Source organism: Sceloporus occidentalis, unplaced genomic scaffold, assembly GCF_023333645.1.
Source record: "Sceloporus occidentalis isolate IW3139 unplaced genomic scaffold, rSceOcc1.0.p SCAF_6, whole genome shotgun sequence".
NCBI lineage: Eukaryota > Metazoa > Chordata > Lepidosauria > Squamata > Phrynosomatidae > Sceloporus > Sceloporus occidentalis.
The window spans coordinates 49,820,080-49,847,814 of NW_028316986.1; the positions used below are offsets into that span (position 1 = coordinate 49,820,080).

The 27,735-nt window shown below is 41.2% G+C and overlaps 1 protein-coding gene across 3 annotated transcripts in view; it reads left to right on the top strand.

Moving 5' to 3' along the window:
- Positions 1–27,735, top strand: part of KIF6 (kinesin family member 6) — a 248,852-nt gene that overhangs the window by 65,941 nt on the left and 155,176 nt on the right. For all 3 annotated transcript variants that reach the window (XR_016281700.1, XM_089529584.1, XM_089529586.1), the window contains one exon: positions 3,123–3,226. Coding sequence is in view for 2 of the 3 variants with exons in the window: in XM_089529584.1 (XP_089385710.1) it covers positions 3,123–3,226 (104 nt within the window). In the remaining variant the exon portion in view is untranslated. The remainder of the gene's footprint in view (positions 1–3,122; positions 3,227–27,735) is intronic.

Here is a 27,735-nt window from a genome sequence, read left to right on the forward strand (position 1 = left end):
TATAACTATGTAAAAGAATTTGAAGGCTTGATTTCCAAAACTGGTTGTTACACATTTCCATGTACACACAATGCTGGAAGACAATTGGTTGATAAGGTGGCAATTTCTTTGAAGTACTTTATCTGTGCACAATCTACTCTCATTTTAATTGGTGGGCTGCCAGATTCAGTACACAAAAAAACTGCAGGAGTTCCAGTTGGTAGAGCATAACATTTTCAGAGAAATTTGTTCTGCAATATTTCTAAGGCTTTGCAAGATTTGATATCTAAGTCTCAAATTTCCACACCATAAAACATCTGTGCAATTACTTTACTATTAAATTTTTTAGAGTAGGTTCAATCAGTTGATCACCCTGATTATAATAAAATTTTATCAGTGTTCCAACTATTTTGTCAGCTTTCAGCTTTGCTGCCTCCCTATGCCATTTCCAAGAGAGAGACTCACTGAAAATACAAATGAATACAAAGATTAGACATTATTAGACTCTTTTATTCATACAAAATGTTTGTTACCTCCAAAAATGCTGATGATAGAATCTTGGATTGGCCTGGAAACAATTTTAAGAGGAGATAAATTATACATTACCAAATACCCTGCTAATGACTACAGCAGAAAAAGAGGGAAAAGGGCCAACTGTATTTGGGAAGTCTCACATATTTTAAAAGGGTATACCACTGTTGGTGACAGAGTGGAGCAAATCCATGGAATACAAAGATACAAAGACCTGGGAGTAAAAGGTCCACAGTCGGTATTGAGTATTGAGCAGCTACGGCTGATAAATTATTTCATTTCATTTGAAAGCCATATGAGAGAGTGACAGTGTCAAAATGCTATCTAGATATAAGGGATTAAAATCTATTATTGGTACCAAACTGAGTAGAACCATTAAATTAAAGGAATCCACATAGTTTTTGACCTATCAAGTTACAGTGGGCTCTTCCTTACGCGGGGGATCTGTTCCGGACCCTCCCGCGTAAGGGGAATTCCACATATGCTCAAGTCTCATTGAAGATAATGGGGCTTGTGTATACTGTGGCGCGTGGTGTGCGCGCCACAAGCACACATGCCATTACAACTTCTGGATGTGCTGAGGCGTCTCCCAGCATATGCTGGAGTTTGCGTAAGGCGCACCTACGTATAACATGGGCGCACTGTATTATAATTTTTGACTTATCAAGTTGCTGTTTGATCTCACCATGGAAGAAAGGCAGAGTATAAAATCAATCAATTGATCAATCAATCAATCCAATGGGTCTGTTATATGGGATTAACAACAGATTTAGGTCAATAGATAACTATTTTATCAAATTGTTTGTATTTTCAACATCAAACTGTATACTTACTGATGTCACTAAGGTTATCCCTGGGGACTTTTTGCCAGAATAATTAATGTTAATGGAAAGTTGTGGTGCCCTCCCAATGCAGGACTAATGGAATGTTCTGCTAAAGCTGTAGTTGTTATCTTCTTTAACAGTGTTTCTAGTAAGTACCATTAGGATATTCTGATCTTACTAGATAAAATTTATCCAACCATTTTTATCCCATGCCTATTATGCAATTTGCAACCCTCTAATTCAAATTGAGGCATGACATTGAGTTCCTAAATTATGGTATTACAACTGTGTAAATTACGCAAAAATATTGTCTCTTTAAATTCTGGAAAAGGGATATAATTTGGATCTATCCATTTCTTCCAAATGTTATATTGAATAACTGAATAAGCTGTTCAGGACGTCATAAAATATGTTGTTGTTGTTGTTGTTGTTGTTGTTGTTATTGTTATTACTTATATTCCACCCTTCAGCCCTAAAGGCTCTCAGAATGGCTTACAATTATTATTATTATTATTATTACTATTATTTAATTAGACGGTTCCCTACCCTCAGGCTTACAATCTAAAATGTTTGTTTGTTTTTTAAAAAATGTTCTTCTTATTTTTCCCGAACATCCAAGTTTATGTGAGACTGAGCTCCAGAATGTAACTAATTTATATAGGCCAGCTCTAAATGCATTAAGACCTCAAGTTCTATTATGCAGTTGCCGTGTTTGGGGAAACATTAGGTGCAGTCTGGATCCAATTACAGAGCTAGCCTGACTAAATTCAGGGATTGCTAATATTCCTTTAATTTGTTCTTCCTTCTTTGACTCTTCAGAGGTGAGTGAATAGCTTTGCTGAGTTTTGTAATAATAAACTTTTAACAAGTAATTACAATTAATAATTATTATTTTTTTAAAATGCACTGTTTTTGCTAAGAGTACGGTTGGCTTTTCCTGGTGTGTGGAGTAGTAGAACTGAACAGGTTGAATCATAAATACCTGGGTATATGGCTCCATGATGCTGTAAACAAAAATATACAAAGTCTAAAGTGGAACAAAATCTGGAAGCTATAACACCCCACCATTTAAGTGAGGATAAAAAAATATAAAAAAATATCTCCCAACAGCTATTTGGGATTTGAAACCTAAATGTGTTTAGTATTGCAGTCTGAATTGATTGATTTTTGCAACCCTCTGTGCAAATTGATTTAGAAATCAAGTGGTTTCACACAAGTTAATGATTATTATATTAATATGATATGAACTTGGTTGAAAGAATAGGAGCATAAACTAATATATTTTCATTGATATGCACAGTCATTTAACATAATGAGTAATCCTGTTAATTTTAATTTATACTGAGGTTTTACAGTGCAGACCTGTAAAATAAACTGCACTGTATTTAGTGGGTTCTGCCTCCAGGGAAGTGTTCATAAGATTCCAGCTATGGAGAATAAAATACATTGCAAGCACATTTGAAATGACCCAGAACTACTTATGCACACAAATCCTCAAATTTATATTGGAAAGAGTATCAGCAAGTGTCAGCTACTTTAAGTCAGGTTGCTCATGTTTTTGGATATCTGACAAGTAGGTTTAAACCTGAAAATCATGTGGTTTATTAGTCTCTTCCAAAGCATCCAGTTTAGAATACATAATAGTTTGGTAGACAAAGAAAATGTATCAGTCTTCCTAAAATATTATAAAAGGGGGAAAAGGTACAAGACCAGAGACAAATCAGGAAACAATTATAGATCATAATGTTGCAAACAATTAATAAATAATACCATGTTTTATTTTTGCAGATTATTGTGCGACTTAAGAAGGAGATCCAGGATCTAAAAAATGAATTGGCCATTGTGACTGGGGAACAAAGAACAGAAGAACTTACACAAGAAGAACTGCTAGAGTAATGTTTGGTCTTTCTTTCCTTTGCCTTCTTTTACTTTGAAATATTTTGTGCATTAACAGAATCAGGGCTGGAACAGACGGCCCTTAAAAGGCACCTTCAGGGCATCATCAGAACATGGCATTTACATGCCGCATGCTCTGATGACACCCTGAAGGCTTTTGGAAGCCGAGCAGCAGCCAAGGCATAAGCAGCTTCAAGACGCTCCAGTGGCATGGTGTTTAGATGCCGCACGCTGCTGGAGTGTCTTGAAGCCACCATGGAGCCGCAGCACAGCCTCAGCTTTTCCACAGCCCAAAAAGGAGCGAATCTTTGCCACTCCTTTAGGGCTGGGTTCAAGGCAGATTGGGGTCATGACATGTGTTTGCCACAGCCCCAATGTGTCTTCATCAGGGGTGGTTTCAAGTTGCCCTTTCTTGCTGGCCTGTTTCTGGGCCCTCAGTTCAGTTTATAGCACAATGGCCTAATCCAGTGTGTCCCAATCCAGCCTTCTCTTGTGATTGTGATTGGGGAAGCGGACGGTTGCGAGGAATGCCCTGCTCTGGAGCTTTTCCCAGTCTTTCAGCAGAAACTGAACTGTTGGCCACTAACTGAAGATCTAAATAGTGACAGAGATCAAGTCACATTTATGATTTTTTAAACTCAAAATGTAAGATCAAGAACGATCATTTGATTGCTACATTCATACCAATATATTGTATGGGGGATGTTCAGCTTGGCGAGGGGGTTGTGGATTGTTCCATTCCATGTGGTACTCCTATTGATGTAGTGTGGGGCAGGGAGAGATATAGCAATAGGAGAGTGGAGTTACATCGGAAGGGAAGGCGGGAAAGATGCGTAATATCTATCTCTCCTTCCTTCCACTCTCCTAGCCAAAGAGGTCTGTGGGTCAGTCCAACTGTACCACAAACCCTGTTTCTATGTAATGCCAGGTCCGTAAAGAACAAGTCCCACATTATATACGATCTCTTGGAAGAAAAGCGTTGTGACCTGGCATGCATCACTGAGACCTGGCTTGGGCCTGAATCTGAAGCTGTGTGGGCTCAGGCCCTTCCAGCTGGGTACTCAGTAAAGGACCAGTGCAGGTTAGGTGGGCGGGTGTGTGTGTGTGTGTGTCCTTGATCCATAAAAATAACATCATCCTGACCAGGAACCATTTACGTCAGACAGATTATATCGAGTGCATTTACCTGACCCTGAAGGACAAGGACAGTCTGGGGATTCTGCTAGTTTACCGGCCGCCCCGTGCGCTAGCAGACTCCCTAGCCGAGCTCACACAGCTGGTCTCGGAGCTGGTGCTGGAGTCCCCCAGGCTTCTTGTCCTGGGGGACTTCAACATCCCTTTCGAGCCCAGCTGTGGTTTAACTGGGGTAGCTCGGGAGTTCATGACTACCATGACAGCCATGGGCCTGTCCCAATTAGTCTCGGGGTCCACACATTCGGCTGGTAATGCACTCGATCTTATCTTCTGTACGGATTTGGAAGCTCCGTGGGCAGAGGTTACTCAAATCTCTCCCTTGTCATGGACGGATCATTTTCTGGTCGAGGCAGGTATCAAGGCTTCTACCTGGATCCCTCCCGGGGGTGGCGGACCTATTCGCATGGTCCACCCTCGCAGGCTGATGGAACCCAAAAGGCTCCAAGAAGCTCTAGAGGGGTTTATGGTTGGAACTGACGGTGATGCTGTTGATGCCCTGACTAACATCTGGGATACTGATCTCTCCAGGGCTATACACAGCATTGCTCCCAAGCGTCCTTTCAGGCCTGCTTCCAAAAAACAACCTTGGTATACGGAAGATCTCAGGTTGTGGAAGCGGGCTCTGCAACGACTAGAGCGCCGCTGGCAGAAACACCAGCACTTATCCGACAAGACACTCCTAGAGTCTCAATTGAAGGCCTACGGAGTGGCGATAGGTGCAGCGAAGCATTCTTTCTTCTCTGCACATATCGCGTCCGCAGAGTCCCGTCCAGCAGAGCTGTTCAGGATAGTGAGGGAGCTTACTCTGCTACCCCCTGCCCCGAACCCTATTCTGGAACCATCTAAAGCCTGTTGTGACGAATTTAACAACTTCTTTGTGGATAAAATCTCTCAGATAAGGGCTGATCTTGATGCCAGCATTAGTTCAGAATCTAGAGTAGAGGTGTCCGGAGCTTCCGTGGACTTGGTTAAACTGGATCACTTTGAGTCTGTTTGTACCGAGGATGTGGACAGGAAGACGACTTGCTCTCTCGATCCCTGTCCTTCATGGCTGACAGCTCAAGGGGAACGGTTGTGACTAGTATGTTACACCAAATTATCAATACATCTTTCAGGGATGGGCAATTTCCATCTGCATTAAAGACGGCCATAGTAAAACCTCTATTAAAAAAGCCCTCCCTTGACCCCCTAATTTGGAATAATTATCGGCCTGTCTCGCTGCTGCCATTTTTAGGGAAGGTGATCGAGAGGGCAGTCACCTTTCAGCTTCAGGGACTCCTGGAGGAAACGGATTATCTGGACCCATTTCAAACCGGGTTCCGGGTGAGCTATGGAGTTGAGACTGCCATGGTCGCCTTAGTTGATGATCTCCGTCTGGGCATTGACAGGGGAAGCGTGTCCCTGTTAGTGCTTTTGGACATCTCAGCGGCCTTCGATATCATCGACCATGGTATCCTTCTGGATCGCCTGAGAGAGTTAGGTATCGGGGGCTCTGCTTTGCAGTGGTTCCGTTCCTACCTCTCGGGCAGATTCCAGATGGTGGAGCTGGGGGACTGTCGTTCCGACAAGAGGGCCCTTACATCTGGGGTCCCTCAGGGAGCGATTTTGTCCCCTATGCTATTTAACATTTACATGAAGCCGCTGGGAGAGATCATCCGGAGACATGGGGCGCGGTGTTATCAGTCCGCTGATGACACCCAAATAGTCTTCTCTATGTCTCTGACTGATGCAGTAACTAAGGATGGCATCTCTCCTCTTGATGCCTGCTTGGAGTCGGTAATGGGCTGGATGAGGGAAAACAGACTCAGTGTGAATCCAGAGAAAACGGAAGTACTGGTGATAGGTTCTCCTGGTCCAGGCAAGGAAGTTTTTCCACCTGTCCTGAATGGGGTCACGCTCCCTGTGAAGGACTCGGTTTGCAGTTTGGGGGTGCTCCTTGACTCGTCGCTCCACCTTACATCTCAGGTGGATGCGATGGTTAGGAACACCTGCTATCAGCTTCGGCTGATACGCCAACTGCGACCCTTCTTAGACCGGGGGGACCTTGAAACCGTTGCACATACTCTGGTAACCTCTCGACTAGATTTCTGTAACGTGCTTTACATGGGGCAACCCTTGTACCAATCTCGGAAGCTTCAATTAGTGCAGAATATGGCAGCAAGGCTGGTCACTGGTTGCTCCAGGGCCAGCCATATAACACCTGTTCTGAAAGATCTCCATTGTCTGCCTATTCGCTTCTGGGCCGAATACAAGGCGTTGGTTATCACCTATAAAGCCCTATATGGCTTGGGCCCAGGGTACTTGGAGGACCGCCTCTCCCCATATAGTCCGCCCCGCACTCTTAGATCAGGAGAAAGACATCTGTTGACGGTTCCAGATGTCCGCTATGCTGTTACGAGGAGGGCTTATTCTGTCTCAGCCCCTAGACTCTGGAACACACTTCCTAATGAGCTCTGCATGTCCACTTCCCTTGACGTTTTCAAGAAAAACTTGAAGACTTACCTTTTTCGTCAGGCATTCCCCCCATGAACGTTGGTGTTATTTTTCTCCCCCTGAATGTGACTTTTTCCATTCTGTCAGCCTTGTAATTGTATTGTTGTTTTTATCTTGTTATCTTATTGTACAGTCGGCCCTTCTTATACACGGATTTTTTATACACGGATTCAAGCATACACGGTTTGAAAATGTTCCAAAAAGTATAAATTTACCTTGATTTTCCATTTTTTATAAGGGACACCATTTTGCTATGTCATTATATGTAATGGGACTTGAGCATACACGGATTTTGGTATACACGGGGGATCTTGGAACCAAACCCCAGCGTATAACAAGGGTCCACTGTATATTGTGTTTTTAAATTGTGTTTACTATGCTGTAAACCGCTATGATCCATGGAATAGCGGTATATAAATAAATATTATTATTATTATTATTATTATTATATTGTAAGTATGTTAAAATTATTGCAAGTGCTAAATCCTGACAATGAGTGGTCTCTAGGTTTCATGCCTAGAAGCATATGTGATATGTCAAGAAATCTGTGACATGTGATATTTTAGAGTTAACTAAATCCTAACTAATTATTCCTAATTGAAGTTAGGTTTGTCCATACCATCATATTTCCTATTTCCTATGGTTATGGAAGCTGGACAGTGAGTAAAGAAAGATGATAGGAAGAAAATCAACTCATTTGAAATGTTCTAGAGAAGAATTTTGCAGATACCATGGACTTTTAAAAAGAGAGATAAATGGGTCCTAGAGCAAATCAAACCCGAACTCTTCCCTAGAAACCGAAATGACTGAACTGAGATGTTTGTACTTTGGCCATATCATGATAATAGATGACTTCCTAAAAAAGACAATAATACTTGGTAAGGCAGAAGGCAGTAGAAAAAGAGGGAGACAATGTTCCATATGGATAGAATCAATCAAGAAAGCCACAGCTCTGAGTTTGTAGGATCTAAGCAGGACTATTGATAATGGGGTGACTTGGAGGCCTCTTATTCATGGGGTCAAAGTTAAAGGTAATTTGACAGCATTCAGCAACAAGAGTTAACACTCAGAACAATTGTTTTAAAAAATTCTTAATCTCTGTGACCATTATGGATTCATGTTAACTCTAAATAATTATGTTAAAATATAAATAATGACTTATCGTGTATATCTATCCTTTTAGAATGTAAGATGCCTCTCTTCTGTGGTTAGGTTTTTGGGTTTTTTTTTAAAACAAAAACTGCATTAACTTTGTGGTACATTTGTCATTTATACTTAAGGTTAGCAAAGCTTTTTAAATAACATTTGTGGATTTTTTTTCTTTTTCTTTTTCAAATGCCTGATTTTGAGCCAGCACAGTATTTTGGATCTCCAACATCTCCTTTCCCACTTCTCCTAATATTCTGGAACATTTTAGAATCATCTTCCATGACAATAATCATTAAAAAGAATTATTAATTTATGTATTTATTTGTTGTTTTTTGTGGGTTTTTCGGGCTATGTGGCCATATTCTAGAAGAGTTTGTTCCTGATGTTTCACCAGCATCTGTGGCTGGCATCTTCAGAGAATGTTTTTATTTTTTTCTTCTCAAACTGCCAGGACTCACAAGGCGATGTTCAACAAATAAAAACATTCTTTAAATTGTATATTATATTCACAGACTTCCACATTGTTTAGCAAAGAGGCAAATAACTCAATCAACAAACCATATCCCAGAAAAGAGAGCTTTACTGTAGACTGGTTAATTTGATCTGCCCAGTCATATTACACTCAATCTATGCATTGAAAGGAGAAGCAAAAATTTAAAAAAACAATGTCTTGTGTGTCTTGAGTGGAAGCCACAGATTTCAGTAGAACTTCTTCAAAGTGAAATATACTATTTCCAGTTTGGATATAAATGTTATAGTATTCTTTAACAACAGGAACCTGCTGCAAGTGTAAGGTTAGAGTGGTAATGAGGAAGTGCTGCAGTCCTATTTTTGTGTGTGTCAAAGTACGTTTAAATCAGTATGTAGAGAGATCTTGTAGCACCTTTGAGATTAGCTGAAAGAAAGAGGTTGGCAACATGGGCTTTTGTAGACTAAAGTCTACTTCCTCAGATGCATATGGTGGAGTGGAAGCCAGGGACAGACATGTATATGTCATTAGTAAGTGAGAATGTCAATTCAGATTCAAAATCCTTTGTGTATGGAAATGAAGTGGCAAGTCTAGTTTTAATGATGGTCATTTGTGAACAAAGGCATTGGGAACTAGCCAGCCATTGTGTGTGGAAATGAAATGGTAAGACATGTTTGACATGTATAAATCTGAATGTATAGTTTAAGGCATTCCCAGATTAGTATTATAGCTCAGATTGGTGGCATCTGTGAAACATAAGGATTTATGGATTTAGGAATTGAGCATAGCCAACGATAAGAGATTTGAGGTCCAAAGTATCTAGAGGTTTTTCTGTCCTAGGGTGAGGAAGTCATCATCATTTTTTTTCTAGGATAGGGGAAAATGTTGATTATCCTCCTACAAACATAATTGCACTGGTTCTTTTGGAGTTTATAGATATGGCTAGATCATATCTAGCCGTCACATGCTATCCACTGCATAACTGGATTCAAGGAGGCCATTAGGCATTTACGATTGATGGAAATAATACTTCATCTTGATTACCTCACATATCTCCATTTGTACCCATAAATCTGAGATGTCAGTAGACATAAAAATACTTCTGTGTGATCTTGCAATGCAGTGGTCCCCAAACTTTTTCATCTACTAGCACATTTCCTCTTGGGTGATAATCCTAGTGTCCCACCATGTGTATTTCTTGATATTAGGTCTACTGTTCTACTGAAAATTCAAAACAACCAATCCAGTTTGCTGCTACCTTTACACCCTGTTACCTTGAGAGTAGCAACTGAAAAGTCCCTCATTTGTGGTGGTCTTGCAGCAAAGGCTGATCTGGGCAAGAGGCTTTTTGGTCACTGCTTCAATGGCTGCCTAGTTGCTTCTCCTTTTGCACCCAGTCACCCTGAGAACAGCAACCAAGCTGCTGACTGACTAGCAACTGTAAAGCCTTTAACCCATGTTGCCTTTCCAGCAAAGGCCAGTGTGGGCAAGAAGCCTCTTGGTCACTGCTTAGCCAGCTGACCAATCACTGTTCTCATGGTGAGTGGGTGCAAAGGGTAGAAGCTTCTCATTGGTGAGGAAGGACTCTCAATCTTTCTTTTTTGGGGCAGAGAGGTGTGTAGTAGGTGTGTGTGTTTGTGGGAGATTTACAGAGGACACATGCTCTTGGCTGGAGACTGGTGTGGACAGTTACAGAAAGAGTGGTATTCCAAGAGTGGTGTTCCAAGTATGAATGTTGATTACTTTCCCAAATGTGAGACTACTGATAAGGCACAATGAAGAAATTAATCCTAAATTGCTCACCATAACTATTTTCCTTTGAGTGGCTCTCCTTTTTGCAGTCCTTTCCATTGTATCAGGGTGCACAGTAAATTTATAATGTTTGTGATCTCTATTGGGATGCTTCAAGTAAAATAATATATTATTGTACTACATAGGCATCAAGGCTATCCCAACTGGAGTAGACCTGCTGAATCAGTGGTAATTTAGAAAGTCAATATTTTCACGATTCTTTTGATTAAATGGATCTATTAGTTTGGATTGACAATAAGAATGAAGCCATAAAAAGTTAATTATTAATTTATTATCTACAGAAATTGAAGAGGAGAACTACATAGCAATTTATGGCTAACTACTAGTAGTGGTGGGCATAGTAGTAGTCATAGTACCTGTAATAATTGTAGGCTGTTTCATTTTTTAAATTCATCTGATTTATTTTTCTTATTTGTTTCAAAGTCTTATAAATGTAACAAATAATTGAAAATGTGTAATGTTTTACATGTGTGTTAAATTAAGGATACATTTCAGTTTGCCTAAGCAGAGTGTTTTCTTCCTCCAACTTTAGCACAGTTTCAAGGCATGTCTCACAGCACATGATGCTGTCACCTGCTGAAGCTAAGCAGCTTTGTCACTGGTTTGTGGTAGAATGGAAATCATCTGAGAACTGCCATGTATGGTGCTTTGAATTCCTTTTTGTTGGTCTGAATTATTCTAATGTATTGTTATCCTGTTTAATTTATGGTGTGTGAAGGGGGACTGCTAGGTGTTGAAATACTGTAGGTAAATACTCTTAGATTTTAAAGCATTTTAAAATAAATTAAAGCACAAACTTGGCAGCCTCTAGAGAGCATGAGGCAGGGGAGATGCTGAGCTGCTTAGAGTTTTTCTTAAGAAGTAAGTAAACTAGAAATTAAGCTCTAGTTTATCTCTATATTAAAGAAAGGCTTCTCATCAGTCTAGAACAGGGGGACATCAGAACATTGCAGAATTGCCCTGAAGCCCCTGAGGGGCTGGGTGTGGGTGGTTATGAACAAAAAAAAAAGGACAAAATTTTAGGTAGACTGGATGCTTGCAAAAACAGCCTTGGGGTGTGCATTTTCTCAACCACAATACTCAATAATCTAACTGGACAGCATATGCTATCTGAGCATTAACCTGTGGCAAATTCAGCAGTAAAAACTATGTTGCAAACAGTTGAGTTATTCTGGCAATCCAAATGTCATTTCCCTAAACTGCAACTGTATCACATTTTTGTTTCACCAACTGAGAAACTAAATTAGATTTAGACCTAAATATACTCAGAACATGATCCAAGAGATTAGGATCTTTTTAGAAGTTGACATATGTAAACTGTCAACTGGTCAAAGAGCCAAGTTGCGTCTGTTGTTGGGAATTTACTGCTGAATCAGGAAGCAAGAACTGATGTGGAAAACCAGCAAGAATGAGGCAGGAGTTGAGGTCAGGTAGTCACCATGGAAAGCAGCCAGTAGAAACAAGAATAAATCTAGCAGATAAGAGGAGCTGAATCAGAAACAATGATTTGCATTTAAAGACCATAGAAAATCTATGGAGTTATATTTTTGTTTATTAAACTACTTATTTAAAAGTTGTGATAGCAAAATAATGGCTCACAGATATATGACCATTTAATTGTTATATTACTTCATATTGCTGTATAGTATAACTATAAGCAACAGTGCAATATATATCATTTGAAAATTCACATATTGATTTGTCAGTATAAAGTTCAATCAGTGATTAAGTTGCAGTAGGCCTCTGCAACGTCTTCATATAAATTCTGAACCAAATTAGGTTAATTCAGATAGATTTGGATTGGATTAGAAGTGGGTCAGATCATCCCGGTTTGGATCCAGAGTGTATCAGCCAAGTACGTACAAAGTGATTCTGACCACTTCAAGCCATTCTCGAGTTAAAAGACAAAGAGCTTGGAGGGATGGTATGATGTCACTGAACAATATTTGTACAGTATTCAATTCAGATGGGTCCTTTTTCTAGATTTAGCTATTACTCTCTGTATGCTTGCTTCTGCCAAATGCTCCTTGCTCTCACTCACTTTCCAGCATGCTATTTCTCAATGTGACCGTTATGTCTTGTCATAATACTTTTCATTTTTATGGGGAAGAGAGGGTTAAGAGATGACATGATAGCCATGTTTAAACATTTGAAAGGATATCATAAGGAAGAAGGAGCAAGCTTATTTTCTTCTGCTCCAGAGACTAGGAGATAGAACACTGGATTCAAATTACAGGAATAGTGATTTCTTCTGACCATTTGGAAGAACTTCCTGACAGGGAGAGCTATTTGACAGTGGAATATGCTGCCTTACCATGCGGTAAAGTCTCCTTCTTTGGAGGTTTTTAAGCAGAGGCTGGATGGCTATCTGTCAGAAATTCTTAGATTGTGTATTCCTGCATGGCAGGGGGTTGGACTGGTCTCTTCCAAGTCTGTCATTCTTTGAGTCTACATGTGGATGGCAAGTCAGGGGCAGAGGCATACATAAATCAGTTTACCACTGAGCAAGGCCTAGAGATAGCTGTAGAATATTTCAGGCAACCTGCTGAGTTACTTCAGCAAAATTATTGAGTCTTCATTTTGTAGGTTGTATGTCAGTTGCCACTGATGTGAGCATTGAATGGCTTTGAATTCTGTACTTTGGAGATAACTATAGAGTAACCCATGCTGAGAGCTCCACCTGTCATTCTGTATAGTTTTTTTCTTTTGAGTCTGCCTATACTGTGCATATGTGTTTCAGACAGATATAAATAGTTAGTCACTTACTTCAGAAGTAGCCAACATACATAACAAACACTAGTGTAGAAAAAAAGCATGAACTAACAAGACTGGGTAGTCAAGTCACTACTGTAAAATGTATTAATTTTTTTGAAAATGTGAACTCTAAAGGCGTGTAGCACAAAGCTCCCTAAAGTTACATGATGTCAATTTGGCAGGGCTCACCTTCTACCATGTCTGTTTCATACATTTGTTTAGATTTTTTAAAAAGTTATAGACATTTTGATTTCCCAGTGTAAAATTTGAATATTCAGATTTTCCAATCTCAATGCAGATCTGGGATTCATTTTGACTGAGTCCAAGTCAAACAGAAATGAATTTGTCTCATCTAAATCAAGAATTGTACTCTATACTAAAGTGCAGGGGGCTTGCAAAACCCTAATATTCAGTTGTCTCAGGTCAAAATTCTTAACATTTATTTGAAAAGAAAGAGAGCTTCCCATAGTTAATTGACAGAATGGACTTAATATTATTTAACCTCAATTATGCAAACATTGTACAGTGCACCCTTGCCTTAAGCAGGGATCTGTTCTGGACCCCACCGCATAAGGCAAGTTCTGCATGTGCTTGAGCCCTATTGAAATTAATGGGGCTCGAGACATTTGTGTGTGTTACTGATAAAGTGAAAATGTTATGGCCAAGTTCCTACACCTGCTTGGTGGAGTATAGTCTATGTTTCCATATGCAGCAACATTTCTCCCAGCAAAATGTGGTTGTTCCAAGCTGGAATGAACTTGCAGAGTCAGTTAGTGGCCAGGGCCACGGCTGGTGGAGGGGGTCAGACAATTCTTGGTTTTCGTCGCCCTCCCTTGGCTATTGATGGGCCATGGAAGCATGCCTTTGCATGGAAAAATTGGTTGTACTTGGTGGGAGGGCGACTGTGGTTGCACAAGGAGGTAGTAAATAGTTCCTTGGGCAACAACCTTAAGAGCACATACACATTTGTAATAATAGGCTTTATCTGAGTATGTTACGGATTCTATTATTTATTTATTTATTTATGGTATTTATACCCCGCCCTTCAGCCCTAAAGGCTATCAGAGCAGGTTACAATTATTATTTTTAATTAGACGGTTCCCTGCCCTTAGGCTTACAATCTAAAAGACATGACACAAAAGGAGAAGGTAATGACGGTGAGAAAGGGGATGAGGTCCAGTGGTTATTCTCTCCCTCTGAGGCCTGGACCAAGGCAGATGGACTGGAGGGAGGGCTTTCTATCTTCAGGCTAGCCCTGGTGGAACTGGGCCTGCCTGATCACTCCCTCACAGGCCAAAGGAAGACAGTTATCATGGAGGGAGGGCTCTCTTTCTTCAGGCTAGCCTATAACATCATAGCTTTTTTGTGATTCACACACAAATTTCAGGAAAATTAAAACAAATTAAACATGAGAAATATTCTGTATTATTATTCTATCTTGTTAACAGAAAATATTTCAGAACAGCATGTGAAAGGAATTGTGTCCAAACTGTGATTGTGAATCCCTTGTCTCTTGTATAATTCATAAAACAGGATAAATTACCTAGATAACCGCTTAACCAATCTCAACAGTTTATATTGTTTTTCATGAAATCTGCAATCAAATGTTCTCACTGCTTTTTGAGAATTTATTTATATACAAAACCTAAATAAGAAGACCTCTTAAAAATAACAAATCCTTTGGAAAATCTTAACTCTAATGTCTGTTCTTATTAATTACATTATATGTGGCCTGTTGTACCAAAGTTTACTGAGAATTAAGTCCAACTGGGTTGACTGGAATTTAATCCTAATTAAGTATAGAATTGTAGTTGTGCAGCTCAGTCCTATTTTTCCCCTAGGAAATGCATTCCATTGTTCTGTTTGAGATACATGGAGTAAGTGTACATAGGAATGCAGCTTTGGATCAATTTTATGTAGTTTGTGTAGTATGTGTAGTACAGTATAAACATATTCTATTATTGTTTATTTGAAAGAAACCTGAAAAAGAATTTAGTTACTAAATGTTTTCTAAAACATTTTTTATCTTTTGAATTACTGTTTTTAGATGCTGCTGTCAATCTTCCTTAATATGATGCTGATCTACAAATGTTCATTTAAATGAGTGTTTCTTGTTTAAATAAAAGTTGTCAACAACTGTGCACATTTGAGAAGGGCAGATGAAATAGCAGCATGTGTCCTTCTTAAGGGAGATAGTACTGTATACTTAGAGGCTTCTGTATTATAGGGTTTTTAATGCTGGATTTAAATGGAATCTTTCTCCTTTTATATTTTATGAGGAGCATGCCAAAACTTAAAGGGAGAGGCCTTTTTGTTTGGACAATGTTGGTATAAGTTCTTCTGCCAGATGAGCTCCCTAGCAACTTGAGTTTGCCCGGAAAGTCAGGATTTCACATCAAAACTGTTGTGTTCCATAGCACCCACGCTTCCACAGCTCATGCCAACTGGAACTCTTTAATGCTCAGATTGGAAGTGCTGCCTTAGCACTTCAATTTATTAATATCTTTACCTTACTACTTTTATATTGTCAGTGGATTCAAAATAGTCCTATGAATCAAGTAAGCAACAAATTTCCTACAGCATTAGATCCAAGCAGGTAAAATGGATCCTAAAAATAATTGGACATACTTAGTTCAGTTTTGTTTTTGGTTTGCTCAACATGCAGCCATCAATTTCTTGGGAACTGTGGCTTAATTATAGTTATTTTTTGCCAGATTCCCCACCACTACCGTTTTTTAAAGAGGTATTTCAGATGACTCCTTTGTGACATTCAAAATAATTCAATTACCATCATCAGTACAAAAGTATACAAATAATAATATTTTCCGAAATTGCTAGAGCTAATGATTAAAAACTACAAAACATTAAATCTCAACTAGACGAATACTCCCTGAGAGTCAGTTTTTATGTTTTTTAATGTATGAAAAATGGTTGTGACAAAAATTATCCAAATGAATCTATTTAATTTTACAATTGGGGTACTTTTGTATTTCATCTTGTATAATGTGTTGTGGCAAAAACATTCTCATATTTAAAGTATACAACACACTCCATTGGACAGCTAGATCATTAATGTAATTGCTACAAATTTACAAATGCCACAGTAATTACTGCAACAGTTTTTAGAATTTGGAGTTCTATGGTTTTGTTTTATTAGAAACATTAAGAGCAACATAGGAATAAAGTTTGCGTCTGCAAGAGCTTTGTATTCATCACAACATATGCTTTCCCAGAATATTTTCATTCATGTGGCTACAGTGCCAAATGCTCCAAAGCCATTTCCAGTTTTTATATCTGCACAAAGTCAATTAAACCAGGATGAATACCAATTTAGATAATCTTCAAAACACATCTTTTCCATGAAGGTTTTGGCTCAGTTTGCTCACTACCTATGGTACCAAAGCCGAAATGCTATTCATTCTGTCTCCTTTCCTCTTCTTTCTTTGTTACCTCTACACTGTCACTATCTAAAGTTAGAACTCAAGTTTTTGAAAGCAGGGAATCTCTTGGTCTGATTTATTTACACAAGTCAATAGTTCTAGCCTAATCGCTGATGGCTAGAACCAAGCAACTATAGTTCCAATTTATGAAAAAGGTCAAACAAATGATCCCAGGAACTATAGACCAATAAGCCTGTTGTCCATAATGGGTAAACTGTATGCCAGATTGAAGTTAAAATCAGGAAAGTACCAATTAAAGTGAGATGTACTATATAGATCTATATGTACAATAAGAAGTTCTACCCTGATGCATCAATAAATGGTGGTTTTTCAGGTGTAACATAGAAAGCTAGCACATGCAAAACAAACAAGAAACAAGTGCAGGGCTTCCCAGTCCTGTTGAACTAGCTGGGCTATCCGGATAATCTGTCTTGCAATCTTGGGTCCAAATCTCACAGTGACCTAAGTTCTCATAGTCCTATGTGGTCAAGGAGCCACTTTCCCCCTCTATCATTTGTGCAATGCTTGTGTCCTCGGAAAGCAGCCAAGAAGGCTGATAACAACACACAGCACTAAACAATGTCCAAAACTTAATGCAGTCCAACAAAGCAAGCAAGAGAGTCCAAGAGCACAAACCAAGAGAGTTGTCAGAGATCCAAAATCCAGGGTTCTAGAGAGTGATGAGATGTGTAGGCAAATCCAAGGTCAAGAAGTACAGGGAAACAAGGCAACGAGCAATCCAAAGAGCAGAGTTTCCAGCCAGGAAATAAGCATGCCTTCACAAGAAAGCTCAGGTAATCTCTGACACCGAGGTAGACATTCTGCACCTGTTTAAATTCCCAAGCTGCAGGAATCCAGCTGTGCTGGATTACCTCGGCATTTTTTATAAAGTTTCCTCAAATGCTGAAGGCCTTCCCTTTCTGCTCATTGCTGGCTGAAGGTAGGTACTGTAGGTGCTACTGTCTCTTCTTCCTCATCCATGCCTGTAGGCTCAGTAGCAGGGAAGTTTGGCTGCTGAGCCTCCTTGGAAGCCACAAACTGCTGGAGCTGGCAGGGGCAAACTAGGGGCAGGCTCAGCTTCCAGAATAGGTCCAAGTTGAGGCTCTGACTCAGCCTTCTCATCCTCAACCTTGCTGGGCTACAGATAGGCATTTTCCCCTAATAACTATCACTGGTTTTGAATTAGAGTTCTTTTGCTTCTCTGTCAATTAGGCTTAGTGTAAGTCTGTTGTTATTTTACATGATTTTTAAATAGTCCTTAGGAGTGTGTTTTGATTTAACATTATACTTTAGTTTTACTCTATTTTTACTATTAGCTGTTAATGATCTGTGCCACTATTTGCTCTTATTTTTGTTTCTGTGGAGAGAATGGTGTTTCTCCTTCGTCTGCTTCCAGTTATGAAAATTAGCCATGATGTAGCCACATTGAGTGTTAAAAACACACATTGGTGGTACCTTTATTGGACCAGTCAGAAGTACAAAAATGTAAGCTTTCAAAGCTTGCTGGGTTTTGCATAGTCTCTTCAGTGCAAAGTGGTTTATATACTCTGATTTGCTTGAAAGTAATTAAAACCAATGCAAAATAAGGGGACCTGCACCTTGTATTAATTATACAAAGCGGGGGGGGGGGGGGAAGGGTTTGTTCAGATGTACTTGGTCCATTGTTCTATTATCTCATGTGGCTAATAAGCATCCACTAGTCTCTTCTTAAAACTTATTTATACCACATAATGATTAGCAAATATAAAACTCTAAAAGGTCAGAGTCTGCTCACCATACTCAAAAGATGAAGTTTGCTGAAACCATGGCCCGTTCCACACGGGCAAAAAGTACGTACTCGGCACGTACTAGGGTTAGAAAGGGGCATCCTTTCTGGACGCCCCTAACCCTAGTATGTGCTGAGCATGTACAAAATGGCGGTGCCCATTCTACATGGGCGCTGCCATCTTGACGTAGAGGATGCTTAGCATCCACACGTCTTGGCACCATTATGACACCGCAAGTGCGCCATTGGCGCTTTGCGGCATCATAATGGCGCCACAAAAAGAAGCCACTTTTGCGGCTTCTTTTTGCTGTGTGGATCAGTTGTGCAGTTTGGCCGCTGAGGCTGCTCCACACAGCAAATGAGGGTGCTTTACAGACCGCCCTTTTGGGCAGTCTGGAAAGAGCCTATGATTTAGAAAGATTATTCCTCTAAATTAATGCCACATTTTTTTCTTGGTGAAATCCTTTAATCAAGTTTCATCTGTTGAACTCAGATGTCTGTGTCCTGTAGATTATGCTCTCCATTACTTCCTCATGCTTCATTGAATTCAGTGTCACTACTGAATCTTCCAGAACATTTACATGACTTGCCATAAAGTCTTCAGCCATCAGTGGGAATCACTAGTATCAAGATTTGCCAAGTAGGACACGGATCTACAGAAATGTGTTTTTGTTGGCTTTTTAATCATCACAATATTAGCTAATACTCTTAAAAATATTAAGACCCTTTGTATAATTTTTTCTTATAATTTAACAACATAAATGTTTCTATGTACACCAAATAAGCTGCAATAAGTGGACAACTATGGAGCAAAATTAGAAAGCTTAATATTAAGAAAATATATTTTTTCAAATAGTAAGCTACTAACATTCGTTCTTAATTCCTTCTTAAAAATTGTATGTGCTAGTGTGTTAGTGCTATCAATGTCAGTAATAAATGTTTTTATTCTGTATTTTTTTTAATCCAGCATTCTTGTGAATGAGTGATTTAATGTTTTTTAACCCTGTCTGCACCTAAAGAACTTTCAAAATAAATTAACAAAATAGTCCAGTACATATCTCTTCAGAAGATAACAGCTTGGAAGTAACTAGTTTTTTTTTTAAACTAGTTAATTTCAGTTAATCCCTTTCTCCAAAACAAATGTAGAATCATATTTGGTCATGATGGCGACTTGAATAGGTTAATTCCTTTTTATGGCATAACTATAAGATTTATTTATTTTTATAGTTATGGAGCTATAACTCTATGATTCAGTTGCTGGCTCATGCTGTGCCTTGTAGTGCTGCTGCATGTTTTTGGGGATATTGAAGTAACAGCAAGGTGGACAGGACGAGGGTGAGATTTGTACCATAGGTCCTCAGCTTATACCATTCTAATGTTCTTGACTATATTTATATCTGACTTTCATTTTGTTATGAAATCCATAAAGGATGCTAATAGGAATTCATGGTTATTTAAAGTAAGCTGCATTTCAGAACATGATATAACATACCAAAGGTCTGTGATATTGGGCAATAAAAACCATAAATGAATCATCATTTGCAAAGTCAAAAATAAGAATTTCCCAAATTCCTTTGTGAGTTGAAGTGCTTTCTTCAGAGTCTCACAGCTCTCCATCCTACATGTTATTGAAAATTTTCAATGTAATCCTCCTATACTTAAAAAAAAGCACTTTACTGATCTGATTGTGGATTACATAGGGGCAAAACAGACCACCCAGAAAGGGTGGATTGGGGCTGCCTGAGAGCTGGTCTCCATGGCGCCATGGCAACCACACGCTGCAGCCCCAATCAGCCCCAGAGATGGCCCAAATAGGAGCGGGAAAGATCCACTCCTGTTTGAGCCAATAAAAAGCTGCCTTTAGCAGCCTCGACAGCAATAAGCCAGTTTCCTCATGCTCTGGTGCCATGTGGCATCTAAATGCTATACCCCTGGAGTGGCTTGAAGCTGGTTCTGTGTAATCACCCAATGTGACTTCCAGGAGTCTTGGGTGCACGCGGCGTCTAAATGTCACACCCCCAAGCCATGTGGAAGCCGGCATTTCCAGGCCATCTGTTCAACCCCTATGTTCTTTTTTTTTCTTCAGAAAAACATATACTGTGTTTCAATAGTTTAAAAATATGAAATCTTATTAATGGTCATTGAACATAATATTGGTGTACACATGGATGATGTCTTGAGTCTTTATTGATTTCCAACAACTGTATTATTGTTGTTGTTGCTGCTGCTGTTGTTTGCTTTTAAGTTATTTCCAACTTATGGCTACCCTAAAGCAAACATATCATAGGGATTTCTTGGCAAGATTTGTTTAGAGAGGTCTGATGCTAACAGAATGTGACTTGCCCAAGGTCATTCAGTGGGTTTTCTTGGCTGAGCAGGGATTTAAACCCTGGTCTCCAGAGTGGTAGTCCAATTCTTAAACTACTACACCACAATCTTGGGTTTCAGAATATTTACTTGTAACCTTTTCCTTCAACTCCAGTCCTTCCATAAAACCCATTACTATGTCATTAAAAAAAAATCTTAATGTTTAATACTTCATATCATGAATGACTCACTAGAAAAAAAATAATTCTCAGCAAATTGGAATGCAGTAGAAAAAAGAGGAATCCACATTATGGGTGGATAGGTTCAGTAAAGGAAGCTACAGCCCTGAGTTTGCTTGATATTAACAGGACTGTTAAGAACATTGTGTCTTTGAGATTTCTCATTCATAGGGTTGCCATAAGGTGAAGCCAACATGATGGCAGTTAACAACAGTGAATCTATTATAGCACCATGGAGTAGCTGTCGTGTTGTAAAATCAGAATTTAACACACATTGAGGGCATTTAGACCCTTAATAACTTTAACATTGAAATTTAATTTTATATGTTTTATTCATTATAATATCTTGTTAGTAAAAATCTCAAATAATTACACAGGCCTGCAAAAACTGAGGTCACAAAACCTTCTGGTTTTGTAGGCATTTATCATTTTAAATGCAAAAATGATTTCAGATTTGCTCCATCATGTACATTGTACAGTCACAGCTTGCTTTGTTGTTTCTGTGTTGTAATATGTGACTGAATAAAATGATTCTGCAAAGAATTATCCTACAAAGAGCAAAAAGGGGTTAAAGTCTTATAAATTCTTCTTCTTCTTATTATTATTATTATTTCATTTGCTGATATGAAAGACAAAAATCTGTTCAAAAGCACTAAAAGTACTCACACTAGAATAGCAACATCCACACTTAAGCAAAGCAGAATAACAACTTGAATATTGAATATTAAATTTGGGGGGGGGACTATGTGTGGTATGACTTAAAACTGAGCACAAACAAATACATTAAAAGCAGGTACAGTGTTACTGCTAGGGCTCTGACAGTGGTTCTCAATTGAACATTTTTGCTCATGGTTTACTATTACCCCATGGTTTACTATTACACCATAATATGTAAGATTGAGGAAAGTGCTCCTCACTTTTTACTCTGTTACATTACTACTTTTGTTTTCTAAAAGACTTGCCACTACCATATCTTCCCCTGTCCTGCATTCTTACATCCTTTATACACTAGATAAAGTTTAATTTCATACCATTCTCTACAAATTAACATTGCTGTGGTTAAAAATATTTTAATTGTGCTCAGTATCAAAACACCTCATGAGTCAGAAATGCATGGGCCAAATAAGATGGCTGCTTTGGGGGCATGGGGTTTACATGATGCATACCCTGAAAATGGCTGGACGCCACTCCAAGACTGTGCTAATGGAAGGAAAAGCCTGCTCCAAAAGAAGCAGATTTAATCTGCTCCTGCTGCTGGTGGCCTGCTTTGGAAGTGGGCTGTGCAGTCACTGCAGTCCTGGAGTGATCAGGGCCAGAGCAGTCAGAGGCTGTTTCTTCTGGACCATATGCTTTAGCCCATGGTGGTATATAATAAAGTAAATTTAAACAGTTTAATATTTAAAATAATAAAAGACAAATTGAATAGTCAAAAACATATCAGTGGCCTATTGTCACCCAGTGTGTTGGGGGGGGCAGGGGGGGCAGGCTGCAGCCAGAAGGCTGTGCTTATCCTTCTCCTTTACAACAGTGGCAGCTCCCTCCTGAGGAGGAGGCCACTGCCATGGCGAAGCCTGGAGGAGTGCTCTTGCTCTTCTCTGCTCTGGCGACAGCCTCCTCCTCCTCAGGAGGCAGACACTGCTGTGGAAAAGCCTGGAGAGTCATATTTGTCCCTTCTCACCCCACAGTGGGAGGAGGGCCTGACAGGGTATCACTGTCCTGATACCCTGTCAGCCCTGGTGGCGCAGTGGTTAAATGCCTGTACTGCAGCAACTCACTCAAAACCATAAGGTTGCAAGTTCAATACCAGCAAAAGGGCTCAAGCTTGACTCAGGCTTGCATCCTTCCAAGGTCGCTAAAATGAGCACCCAGATTGTCGGGGGCAATTAGTTTACAGTTGTAAATTGCTTAGACACCGTTAGTTCAGTATGAAGCAGTATATAAATGAAGCTGTTTTCTGAGGTGTCACCTGGTGCAGGCTGCATCCCCTGCACTCCCCTAGAGATGCCACTGAAATAACAGCTTAAAACTGTGTACATGTACAAATTGGATAAAACATGTTAGTAAAGAACAGTGTTGTCAAGATACAGCCAACATCAGCATCAATTAGGCTTCCAAGGGAAGGGCATTCCACATCCAGGGTGTCACAACAGAGAAGATCCTCTCCCATGTCTTCCCACAGTCTAAAGCTCCTACTGGTATTTCCACAGCTTTCCTTCCTTGGGCAAGTGTTTATTGAGAAAGACAATACTTTGTGTTGAGATCCCAAGCAGTGTAAGTTTTAAGTTTTATGGGGCACGCCATAAAGCCAACCTGTTGGTGACCTCCTTGTCCAGCCCCCTCTAAGGCCCCTGAGGGACGCTGCTATTGCTGCTGCTGCCGGGCTGCTTCCTTGGCAGTGAAGAACTTGCGCATGTGCGCATCTGCTTAAGGACTTTGGCAACCTACGGACTCTGTTTGCAGCTCTGTAGCTAGACTCAGGGAGACCAGGTACACCTGAGGGGAAGGCGGGGAGGGGCGTGCCAGTGGCAGGGGCACGCCATAAAGCCAACCTGTTGGTGACCTCCTTGTCCAGCCCCCTCTAAGGCCCCTGAGGGACGCTGCTGTTGCTGCTGGGCTGCTTCCTTGGCAGTGAAGAACTTGCGCAGCTGCGCATCTGCTTAAGGACTTTGGCAACCTACGGACTCTGTTTGCAGCTACTCAACTGTGCACCTGCACACCATCGCCGGAGGGTTGGGGCAGGTCCCGAATGGTTGTGTGAGCAGCAGAGGCATGACGTGTAGGGTTGTCTTCCTCTGCTGTAGCCTTGTTACATTGCTGTGTGGAGTATATTGGGCCATGGATGGTGCATTGCTGGGCGAGGGGAGAGGGGATTGTTCTGCTTTGTATGGAGCTCCTATTAGTGTAGTGTGGGGCAGGGGGAGATATAGTGGTAGGAGAGGAGTTGTATCGGAAAGGAAGGCGGGATCGATGCATAATATCTATCCCTCCTTCCTTCTACTCTCCTAGCCAAAGAGATCTGTGGGTCAATCCAACTGTACCACAAACCCTGTCTCTGCTCCTGTGCAATTCCAGGTCTGTAAAGAACAAGTCCCACATTATGTATGATCTATTAGAGGAGAAATGCTGTGACCTGGCATGCATTACTGAGACCTGGCTTGGGCCTGAAAGTGAGGTGGTGTGGGCTCAGGCCCTCCCTGCCGGGTACTCAGTGAAGGACCGGTGCAGGTTAGGTGGGCGGGGGGGGGGGGGTTGCCTTGATCTATAAGAACACTCTTTCCTTGACCAGGAACCATTTGCGTCAGACTGATTACATTGAGTGTATTTACGTGACCCTGAAGGCAAGGGACAGTTTAGGGATTCTGTTGGTCTATCGGCCACCCTGTGTGCTAACAGACTCCCTGGCCGAGCTGACACAACTGGTCTCGGAGCTGGTGTTGGAGTCCCCCAGGCTCCTTGTCCTGGGGGACCTCAACCTCCCCTTCGGGGCCAGTCATGGTCCAACAGGTACAGCTCGGGAGTTCATGGCTACCATGACAGCCATGGGCCTGTCCCAAATAGTCTCAGGGCCCACGCATTCGGCTGATAATACACTCAATGTTATCTTCTGTACGGATATGGAGACTCCGTGGGCAGAGGTTACTAACGTTTCTCCCTTGTCATGGACGACCATTTCCTGGTCGAGGCTAGTATCAAGGCTTCTACCCGGATCCCTCCTGGGGGTGGCGGACCTATTCGGATGGTCCACCCTCGAAGGCTGATGGAACCCAAAAGGTTCCAAGAAGCCCTAGAGGGGTTTATGGTTGGATCTGACGGCGATTCTGTTGATGCCCTGACCAACATCTGGGACACTGATCTCTCCAGGGCTATACACAGTATCGCTCCCAAGCGTCCTCTCAGACCTGCTTCCAAAAAACGGCCATGGTATACGGAAGATCTTCGGGCCAGGAAGCGGGTTCTGCGCAAATGGCGGAGACATCAAGACTTAGCCGACAAGGCACTCCTAGACTCTCTTTTGGAGGACTACGGAGCGGCGATAATCGCAGCAAAGAATTCGTTCTTTTCTGCGCGTATCGCGTCCGCAGAGTCGCGTCCGGCAGAGCTGTTCAGGGTAGTGAGGGAGCTCATGCAACTCCCTCCTCCCCTGAACCCTATTTTAGAACCATCTAAAGCCTGCTGCGACGACTTTAACAACTTCTTTGCGGATAAAACCTCTCGGATAAGGGCTGATCTTGACTTCATTATTAGTTCAGAATCTAGAATAGAGGCATCCAGAGCTTCCGTGGACTCAGTTAAACTGGATCACTTTGAGTCTGTAAATACCGAGGATGTGGACAAGATTCTTCGAAGTGTTAGGAGGACAACTTGCTCACTTGATCCCTGTCCTTCATGGCTGACAGCTGAAAGGGGAACTGTTGTAACTAACTTGCTACACAGTATCATTAATACATCGTTCAGGGATGGGCAGTTTCCATCTACTTTGAAGACGGCCATTGTTAAACCTTTGCTGAAAAAGCCCTCCCTTGACCCCCTAATTCGGAACAATTATCGGCCTGTCTTGCTGCTGCCATTTTTAGGGAAGGTGATCGAGAGGGCAGTTGCCTTTCAGCTTCAAGGGATCTTGGATGAGACGGATTATCTGGACCCATTTCAAGCCGGCTTCCAGGCGGGCTATGGAGTTGAGACTGCTATGGTTGCCTTAGTTGATTATCTCCATCTGGGTACGGATAGGGGGAGCGTGTCCCTGTTAGTACTCTTGGACATCTCAGCGGCCTTCGATACCATCGACCATGGTATCCTTCTGGAACGCCTGAGAGAGTTGGGTATCAGGGGCTCTGCTCTGCAGTGGTTCCGTTCCTACCTCTCGGGCAGATTCCAGATGGTGGAGCTGGGGGGCTGTCGCTCCGATAGGAGGGCCCTTACATCTGGGGTCCCTCAGGGAGTGATTTTGTCCCCTATGCTATTTAACATTTACATGAAGCTGCTGGGAGAGATCATCCGGAGACACGGGGCGTGGTGTTATCAGTACGCTGATGACACCCAAATAGTCTTATCTGTGTCTCTGACTGATGCAGTAACTAGGGATGGCATCTCTCCTCTAAATGCTTGCTTGGAGTCGGTAATCGACTGGATGAGGGAAAACAGACTCAGCCTGAATCCAGAGAAAACGGAAGTACTGGTGATTGGCTCTCCTGGCCCGGGTAAGGAAATTTTTCCACCTGTCCTAAATGGGGTCACGCTCCCTGTGAAGGACTCGGTTTGCAGTTTGGGGGTGCTTCTGGACTCGTCGCTTCACCTTACTGCTCAGGTGGATGCGACGGTCAGGAGCACTTGTTATCAGCTTCGACTGATACACCAACTGCGACCCTTCCTGGGCCGGGGGGACCTTGAAACCGTTGTACATGCTCTGGTAACCTCTCGATTAGATTTCTGTAATGCGCTTTACATGGGGCAACCCTTGTACCAAAACCAGAAGCTTCAATTAGTGCAGAATAGGGCTGCTAGGCTGGTTACTGGATGTCCCAGGGCCAGCCATATAACGCCAGTTTTAAAAGATCTTCATTGGCTGCCTATTCGCTTCTGGGCTGAATACAAGGTGTTGGTTATCACCTATAAAGCCCTAAATGGCTTCGGCCCAGAGTACTTGGAGGACCGCCTCTCCCCATACAATCCGCCCCGCACTCTCAGATCGGGTGAGAGACATCTTTTAAGAGTTCCAGATGCTAGATATGCTTCATCCCGGAGGGCCTTTTCTGTTGCAGCCCCACAGTTCTGGAACTCCCTCCCTAATGAGCTCCGTACTAGCACCTCCCCTAATACTTTTAAGAAGGATCTGAAGACCTTCTTATTCCACCAGGCTTTTCCCCTGTGAGCCTTGTCTGTTATTCTTTTCCCCTTGGCGATGTTTACGATGTATTCCACTCTACACAGCCATTTGCTTGGGGTGCTGTTGGTTTTTTATTGTTGTTGACTGCTAATTGTTGTTAACTGTTGTAATTCTGTTGGAGGGGTTTGGGGCTCATGTTGTTTTAACTGTTTTATCTTTTATTGTTCACCGCTGTGATCCTTGGAATAGCGGTATATAATTATTATTATTATTATTATTATTATTATTATTAAGTATCCTCATGAATGCATTCAATGAATTCAGAGTGGAAACATTTTGACTGCCAATGCAATTCCTTTAAGACGGGTGTTATATGGTTTCTATACAATGTTCTAGTCAATAATCTAGTTGCTCTGTTTTGTGCTAGCTACAGCTGATTTTCCTTCAGGGCAGCCCACATGGAGTGCATTTCTGTAAAATACTCAGGAAATTACCAGTGCATTAATTGCTGTAGCTAGATTTTCCTTGTCCAGCAAAGGCTGTAGCTGACAAATCAGTTGAATCAGCCCCTGGGGACTTCAGACTGTGGAGTCTACCTGGGTGTCTAGTGGCAGAGATTAATCTAGCTGTACTTCCAAGTTGTGCATTTGCTGTCTCAGGGAGTACAGTCCCACCCAGGACAGATAGTTTAGTCAGTTTCCAGACCATAGGGCACTCAGCCTACAGAGCCTTCATCTCACTAGCATTCAACTTCAGTTTATTGGCTTTCAGCTAGTTTATCACAACATCCAGGCACCAATCCAGCATTTGCTCAGCTCCAGTTAACTTTGATTCCTCAAGGAGAAGTAGATCTGAATGTTTTTACCTGATGGTATTCCATCACTTGTAATGACCTCCAATGGTGTAATATAGATATCACACAATGTAAGGGACAATATGGAACCCTGTTGAACCCTACAACTTAACAACCATGGGGATGTACAGGAGTGGTCAAATGCCACTTTCTAGAACAGTCCTTGTATGTAGCATCAGAACTACCTTAATCCAGTGAATTCTATG